Source organism: Pezoporus wallicus, unplaced genomic scaffold, assembly GCF_028554395.1.
Source record: "Pezoporus wallicus isolate ANWC-B61680 ecotype Strahan unplaced genomic scaffold, APGP_CSIRO_Pwel_v1 contig_8690, whole genome shotgun sequence".
In the NCBI taxonomy this organism is placed as follows: domain Eukaryota; kingdom Metazoa; phylum Chordata; class Aves; order Psittaciformes; family Psittacidae; genus Pezoporus; species Pezoporus wallicus.
The window spans coordinates 21,427-29,834 of record NW_026637465.1 but is presented as its reverse complement, the minus strand read 5'-3'; the positions used below and the strand labels follow the sequence as shown (position 1 = coordinate 29,834).

General features: G+C 43.0%; 1 protein-coding gene across 1 annotated transcript; it reads right to left on the bottom strand.

Moving 5' to 3' along the window:
• Positions 1-4,608: 4,608 nt before the first annotated feature.
• LOC130597241 (transmembrane protein 231-like) lies at positions 4,609-7,381 on the bottom strand. Its single transcript, XM_057405581.1, has 5 exons — positions 7,341-7,381; positions 6,078-6,201; positions 5,121-5,261; positions 4,975-5,056; positions 4,609-4,904 (listed from the first exon to the last, which is right to left on the bottom strand). Exons 1-5 carry the CDS (start codon positions 7,379-7,381, stop codon positions 4,765-4,767), a joined length of 528 nt encoding a protein of 175 aa, XP_057261564.1. The 3' UTR covers positions 4,609-4,764.
• Between the last annotated feature and the right edge of the window lie 1,027 nt (positions 7,382-8,408).

The window sequence follows — 8,408 nt, the reverse complement described above, 5'->3', positions numbered from 1 at the left end:
TCAGAAGCAATAGGAGGCTTCCTTCCCTTTGGGTACAGTCCTCATGCACTTCTTACTGAATGTAAGGGACTGCAGGACCCACAGCCAGCGAGTGTAAAAAGTAAAGCAATTATTTATTAATGCACCTAACACCTGGGAGTGAGTCTGCTATGGGGCTCCGTGCTCCACTATGCTTACCTTTCTCCTCTGACCCCATAAGAGTCATCACTGAGCAGCGTTCATCAGTGTAATGCAGAAGAGTCAGCTCCTACTGCAGCAGTCCATATGTGTCAAGTCAGTGAGCAGCTGTGAGCCTCCTTCCTGCTTTTCTTTCAGGGATAAGTGATTAAGCTCTGGTATTTGAGAGGAGGATCCCTGACCTCACCCACTCGTTCCTCTGCCTTACCCCCCTTGACTAGGACTCTGCAAGAAACTTGCACAGCTCTCAGGCTGCTCCGCCACCTCAACATTCTGGCTCAGTGCATTGTGCCTGCATTATACTGAACTGAGACCTCAGATCAGGTGCAGAGCTTAATGCAGGGTGGTTGGAAGGTTACTCTAGTAATCCTAACCAGAAGACTATTGTATGATCATGGAGCTAGTGATCCACATAACAGTTAACCTGATAAGGTGCAGGACTGAGCTGTGCTATGCTGCACGTATAGCTTTGCCTTCCAGCCTGTGCTGTGCTATGCACATCCCTTGCTAACAAAATAAACTTAGTTGGCTAACAGTAAAAAAGGAGCCTGTAGGCAGCTCCCACTTGGCACTGGTAATTAGAGAGAGCACCTACATGTCTTGATTTTAAAGTGAAGCAGCAGGTTCCCATGTGAACATCCTTTCCTCTGATTGTTAGAGAGGGTGAAGTTTTTACAATAAAATAATCATATAAAATAGTAAAGTGATTATATTTGAGAAATTTATACATCAATAGTGAGGCTTTGTATAATAGAAGACGTTGTAACTTTGCCGTTTTGTATCATAGTTACTCTGTAACTACATGATACAATGGTAGTCTTGGTAGCAAGAGCTAACATAACTGCATATGGTGAGGGGAGTATAGGTGTATGTATTGTAAAACTCTACCCAAGCAGAACCTAAGTTTAAGATAGCCAAAAACGGCATACCAGAAGCATCCTGGTGAAGATAAGAGAATGCTAACGTCCGGAAGACGATTGGGACCTGGCCAAGTAAAGGAAAGGTGAAAAGGACAACCTGAGGAAGACTTCTTACTTCATCTGAGGAAGACTCCTTACTTCATCAGGGCGACCACCAGAGGGCTGCGCAAGCGCAGAAGAGGCTGATGTCGTAATAGATTGATGTAGCAATCTTTGATGCACATGTATTAGTCAATGATGTAATCTGTGTTGAATATGTATTAGTTACGAAATTTTTAGTGTATAAATTGCGAACGCGATGTGACGGGAATCGGAACCAGATTTGGGTGCGTACCCCTGGTTCCCGGCGCCTCAATAAAGCACCTCATATAACCATCCCGGTGGTTATGTGTTTGTCTCGACGCTAACATTTTGGCGACCCAGATGGGACCTCGCGGGCATTGCTGAGGAGGATCGCGTTTCGATCCTGCTCCAGCTGGCACCGAGAGATTCTCGGGGAGCTATCGACCGCGACCGACCTCCACTGCTCACGACGGACCTCTGATACGGTAAGAAAGGTGCTTTTTGATCTAGGTTACGGTACCGATTTTTGGTAAATGCATGGTATTGACCTTTGGTAAAGGTCTGGTAAAAAGCCTGCCTGTCTTGATTTTAAAGTGAAGCAGCAGGTTCCCATGTGAACATCCTTTCCTCTGATGACAGAGATGACAAATAGATTTTTTTCTTCTAAAAAATACTGTAAGAGCTCTAAAGACCAAGATGCTAGTGGAACCTCCCTACAGAGGGGATCTGCATGATATGCTGTGACTTGACTGAAGGTCCCTCTGGTTCTGTGCAAATCAGAGTTCCAAGCATCTGAAGGACACAGAACTATCCATCCTAACCTCTTTTTCCTTCTAGTGTTAAATTCAATAAATGGAATTTTAATCAATACCTTGTGGAGTGTTAGTGCCTTTCTGGGATCAATAATCCAAAGCTTATTATCTCAGGATTTAGACCTGTCTATTTAACAATAAGCTATAAACCCTAAACTCTAGCTGAAAAACTGCAAATCTCAGAACCCAAATGATTGCTGGGGCTTTACAACGTATCATAGAATCACAGAATGGTTTGGATTGGAAAGGACCTTAAGATCATCTAGTTCCAACACCCCTGCCATGGGCAGGGACGCGTCACAGTAGACCATGTCACCCAAGAATCTAGCTGAGGTTAGTTTTAAAACCTATGCCCTGAGCAGTGAACCATAAATCCTGACTAATAAATACCAAATCCCACAAAATTAACAAGAAGACCACAACACCTGAGTGAGAAAATATCAACAAGAAATTCTAAACTATAAACTGAACAAGAAAACCTCCAAACCCTTGGATTTACGCAAGAAAAAACAAAACATGGGAGCAAGAAAACAGTAGAGAAACCAAGGAATTTCTGCGCACAGATTAAAACATTTCATTCGCGAGTGCCGCAGAACCGTAAGACACATCACAAACACTTTATAGTTGCTGTTTATAAGCCTGGTTTTAGACACCGTTCAAAAGTGGCCATATGCAAGAAGCAGTACATGGAACTGTGCTAAGCTGCACTTGCACTGAACCTACCTCCCAACTCCTGTACGAGACCCACGACCGTTTGCGTTACCCGGGCTATCCAGAAGGTGGGGCAGTGTCCAGGGTGACTAGTTGTCGCGGTTTAAGCACAGCCCTTAACTCTGAACCCCGCAGCCGCTCACTCACGTGGGGCACGAAGGGCTGAGATAACGACAGGCAGGCAGGGTGTGTGGGATAGTATGGGCGAGTATCTAGGCCAGTGGGCCGCTCCAGGGCTTTGGAACTTCACCACTGAACAAGTGCAAAATCTGGAAAAAACAGTAAAACACTTAAATGAGGTGTGTTGTCATTCTGGTCATACCAGAGAGGGACAAATCATGGCAACGTGCTGGGGCTTGGCCTACACTTACAGAGCCCTGTTCAACACTATCCAGCACCTTCAAAGGGAAAAAGATGTCTCTGGATCTGATAGCAAAGCAACAGACAATGCAGCTACTCCAACTCCAAACACAGCAACTACACCAACCCCAGTGACAAGTACAGCAGCTACTAAAACCCCAAAAGCAACAGACAATGCAGCTGCTGGTGCTACTCAACCTCCAAGCACAGCAGCTTCACCAACCCCAACAACAGACACTGCAGCCACTCCAACCACAGTGATAGTCACTGCAGCTAAACCAAAGGACCAATTCGTGCCAATATCAGTTGCCCCTATAAGCAAGGGGAAAAGCATACAAGAGGCACAAAGAGCAACCTGTACAGTGAATAAAGATGAAGAACCAATGCACTTACTACAGGGGACAGCATCTGAACAGGAGTTATTATTACGTGGATCAGAGGAAGAAGAAGAGGTGACTTGTTGACCCCAGACCTCAACCGAGCTACGGAATATGCGAAAGGATTTCACCCGTCATCCAGGGGAGCACATTGCCACCTGGTTGCTCCAATGCTGGGACAATGGGGACGATGGTCATGAACTAGAAGGTAGGTAAACAAACCTCCTAAAAAGTGTGCTCCATACAAATTCTTTTAAACACAGGCTTGTTCTTAGAGAAAATAAGTAAAAAGCATAATGAAGGAAGAATTATTTTATAGGGGAAAAAAATCAGCTATGTTTGCACATGCAACAGATTTGCCACATCCACTGCAGGGGTTATTATTTGTGTGAGATTACCTTGCATACAGTTTTCTAATGATTTGCTTTAAGTCAGAGAATACAGTATCATGTTTTGCTAGTGGCATCCATGACACATTGGGGCAGCAGGTGCTGCAGGAGCAAAGCAAGACTTCCTAAGGATATTCACTGTGAATGGCTAAAAACTGCCTTAAAGGCCAGTATAGAAAGGCTGATATGAGTTCCCAGCAGAGAAAGACAAAGTCCTAGGTTCAGCAGTAGCAGTCATTTTTCTCCTTCTTAGTAGCTGGTGCAGTGCTGAGTTTTTGACTTTCAGCCTCGGAACAATGCTGATAACAACGATGTTTTTAGTTATTGCTAAGTAATGCTTACTCTGACCAAGGACTTTGCGAGTCTCATGCTCTGCCAGGGAGGAGGGGAAGTCAGGAGGAAGCAGAGACAGGACACCTGACCCAAACTATCCAAAGGGGTATTCCATACCACAGCACGTCATGCCCAGTATATAAACTGGGGGCAGTTACCCAGAAGAGCTAGATCGTTGTTCGGGTCAGGCTGGGTATCAGTCGGCAGGTGGTGAGCGGTAGTATTCTCTTCCCTTGTTATTTCCTTTATCATTATTATTATTGGTGGTAGCAGTAGTGGGTTTGTGTTATACCTTAGTTACTGGACTGTTCTTATCTCAACCTGTGGGAGTTACATTCTTCTGATTCTCCTCCCTGCCCCTCCAGGAGCGGGTGGAGGAAGGGAGGGGAGGGGGGAGTGAGCGAGAAGCTGTGTGGTTCTGAGTTACCGGCTGGGCTTAAACCACAACAGACAAGAAATGGTTATACAAGCAGAACCATCCAGAAGAATGGGCAAGTAGGTATTCAGTTAGCTTCAGAACTATAGCATTTGCTTAGCTAAGAAAGAAAAGGTTCAGCAACAAGTCTAGAAGAAAACAGTTTTTATTTGGCCTATGTGTGAAAGCCTAAATAATGCAACCCAGTTATGTCACAGTATATGCAGTTTTCAAAGGATACAAGATAACTTCCACTAGGTAATGAATAGTGGCTTTAATGATAAATGGTGTATCTTTTGCTCTTCCAGCCATCCACACAGGGTTGGGATCTGAAAAGACTGTTGCAACTAAAATAGGGAAAGGAACAGCTGCCAGTATGATAATGACTGTAATTCATAGTTGTACATTCAGGCTTACCATATCTATCCCAATATGCTGCAATGATGTTTGTTAGATCATAGTCACTTGAAAAGAGACTTGTGCCATTGACCACAGACACCTGTTACAACAAGGAGATACTTGCATTATTTGTCCACTCTTCAAGGAAAAAAGAGTTTCCTCACATTGTATCTGGTATCCAATCCACAATGGTTAAGTAATTGCCTATGGTTCAGTTTCAGGTGTCCATTCATATAGAGTTGAAACCCTGACACAGGAGAAAAACACTGAAGAGCCATGCTCTGCATCACAAGCATCGACATTCTCTGAAATGGTGAACACGAGAAAAGAGAATTTGGGGGGGGGGGGGGGGACAGGGGGACGGAACAGGACACGACACAACACAACACACTTTTCTACTTCTTTGTTTTTTACAGATTTTCTGCATTGATTTTATTTTTTTCATGACTCCCAGTTTCAGACTGTCACATCACAACAAGGGAATACCAAATAAGAAATTTTATTTTATTTTTTTTAAATTAGCTACCTTAGTTGGGAGTTACCTAACTTTATAAACCAATCAGTCCCACAGAAATTCAGTGAAGTCCAACAATCTGTGGCCAATGACAAAGATTTGACTTGACATGTGAAAAGCAGCAAGATAACTAAACACATTCATTGGAGACACATTTTAAAATACTCAAACAGTAAAGACCAAACAAGAAAGTTCCTTCGCCCTTATCAACCACTCAATCTGAAGGAAAATTTTCTTATTTCCTGTAAAACAAAGGTGCTATGAATATTGGAACTGTGATACTAATCACTGACCTGATACTCCAGCACAAATTTAGGACTGTCATGCCTTTACTCTGGGCCTTGTGGGTTTAAGAATGTTTTCTACACCACACACCAAAATCCAAAATGAAACCAAACCAAACCCAAGACACACAAAACATATCCAAAGATGCAACGGAGCTAGACTAGGAATAACCCAGCAGAGGAGGAGAAAATTAAATATTTGTTAATAAATCTTTCAGATAGTAATTTCAAATATGAAAAGGTTCTTCCATGCTTTGAATAACCACTACTGGAATATTACATTGGGTCTAAATGTTACAACAAATAAAACTAAAAATGCTCACATAAAGCTGGTAGGAAATGAGTAGAATTAGCTGAACTCCAACTACATGCTCTGAAGGTTGTAGCAGAAGTTCCAATCTAAAATACAACTGATCCGTTTTGCCATCTTGGTTTTCATTGTCTTCTCTAGTCCAGAAGAACCAGTAAGATTTTTAGTTGTTTTTTTGAAGACTGGAACTTATGTTAGAAAGAAAACCAAAGGTAAAACCCCAAGGGATCTCCACAACTGCAGTATGCACATACTACGGAAGCAGATTTTTCTGAGTCTCATGCTCTGCCAGGGAGGAGGGGAAGTCAGGAGGAAGCAGAGACAGGACACCTGACCCAAACTATCCAAAGGGGTATTCCATACCACAGCATGTCATGCCCTGTATATAAACTGGGGGGTGTTACCTGGAAGGCTCAAATTGCTGCCTGGGTCAGCCTCGGTATCAGTCAGTGTCTGGTGAGCAATTGTATTCTCTCCCCTTGTTATTTCCCTTATCATTATTATTATTGGTGGTAGCAGTAGTGGTTTGTGTTATACCTTAGTTACTGTTCTTATCTCAACCTGTGGGAGTTACATTCCTTCGATTCTCCTTCCCCTCCCGGGAGCAGGGGGAGGAAGAAGGGGGGGGGGGGGGGATAGCGAGTGAGCAGCTGCACCTAGGGTCTATTGTATATGGGATGAGTTATTTGACAACCTGGCAAGATAGATATGTAGCTGGCCAACTTGGCAACAAAACTCACTTTTAAGGTGTCTTAAAGTGAACTGCCTTCATTATAATACTAAAAAACACACCCACAGGTCAAGAAGACCCATGCTCAGGTGAAGACCCTTCCTCCACACAAGCATAATAACAGAAGAGAATGACACAGCAGATATTATTATATGCAAATCACTAACCAATCATTGTAACTGGGACTGTACTACCTTGTAATTTTTGTATATAAATGTAATGACGAAATCGTCATGGGGTTTGATTTGTGGAAATTCCACTTAGCACCTAGCACTGTAATAAAGAAGTGCCTGTTTATCTGCTTCTTGCAGATGAGTTCTTCATTCCCCAGATGGGACCTTGCGAGAGAGACTGGAGGAGATCAAGTGCTGATCAAACTCCGGCCATTGCAGAGGAATTCTCGAGGAGGAACATCACCCTTGACTCATAAAACTCCTCGTAGCATTACCTGGAGAAAGGGGTAAGGTATTTCTTTCAGAATTTGGTTTGGAAAGCCTGCCTGTAAGACACAGTGAAAGCTATGCAGGGTTGGGGCTAAGAGGGTACCTGTTTGCATTCAGAAGCCTAGGTGTCTGCTTGTAAGTCATAAGCGAAAGCTGTTGCTGGGTTGGACTTTGATTTGGTTTTGTAATTACCTTTTGAGTATTTTGTCGTAATGGCAACAGGATTTGTAAAATTGTGTAAAAGTCCTGGAAATTTGATGACCGATTAAATTTCCAAATTTGATACCAAAAACATTGCCATTGGGGTGCTTGTTAGCACATTGGTGAAATTTGCATGATGATTTACGCAAAAGCCAGATGATTGAATATTGTAACCATTGGTGGCCTTTGTATGTTTTGAAGTATCAGGAAAATGGCCAAAAAAATGATTTTTGAGTTATAATACTATTTTGCAGTTAATGTTGTTCTGTAGAAAAGAAGACAAATGGAATGACGTGACATATGTAGATTTGTTCTTTTATTTGAGACAACAAATGGATTGGCAGAATGAATGTAAGTTAATCAGTCGAGATAATTTGGTGATGACTTTAACTTTGGAAAATAAGAAAACAAAGAGTTGTTGTTCAGCTTGTGATATTGGAAAGATATGTATTAACTGCGTAGTACCAAGAGAGGATGAAATGGAATTAGAATTAGAATCCCCACAGGAGGGACAGAATTTCACTCCTTCACGCATAAGGGAAAGAAGTGTTGAAGCAGAACCAGATAGTAGTGGAATGGGGGATGAGATAGAAGTAGTAGTTCATACTCCAGTGTCTCAAAGAACTAGACAACAAAACTGTTGTGGTTTAAGCCCAGCTGGTGACTCAGAACCATGCAGCTGCTTGCTCACTCGCCCCCTTCTTTGTGCCCCCGTCCTGGGTTCAGCAGTAGGAGTCATTTTTTCTCCTTCTTAGTAGCTGGCGCAGTGCTGTGTTTTTGACTTTCAGCCTGGGAACAGCGCTGATAACACCAATGTTTTTAGTTACTGCTCAAATGTTTAGTCTGGCCAAGGACTTTCTGAGCATCATGCTCTGCCAGGGAGGAGGGGAAACCGGGAGGAAGCAGAGACAGGACACCTGACCCAAACTAGCCAAAGAGGAATTCCATACCACAGCACGTCATGCCCAGG

Coding starts and splice junctions, on each gene's coding strand:
- LOC130597241 (XM_057405581.1), bottom strand. CDS start 7,381: ATGACTTACAAGCAGACACCTAGGCTTCTGAATGCAAACAG. Junction 6,202..7,340: donor AGGCTTCTGAATGCAAACAG/GTACCCTCTTAG, acceptor CTTCTGGACTAG/AGAAGACAATGAAAACCAAG. Junction 5,057..5,120: donor GATTGGATACCAGATACAAT/GTGAGGAAACTC, acceptor TTGTTGTAACAG/GTGTCTGTGGTCAATGGCAC.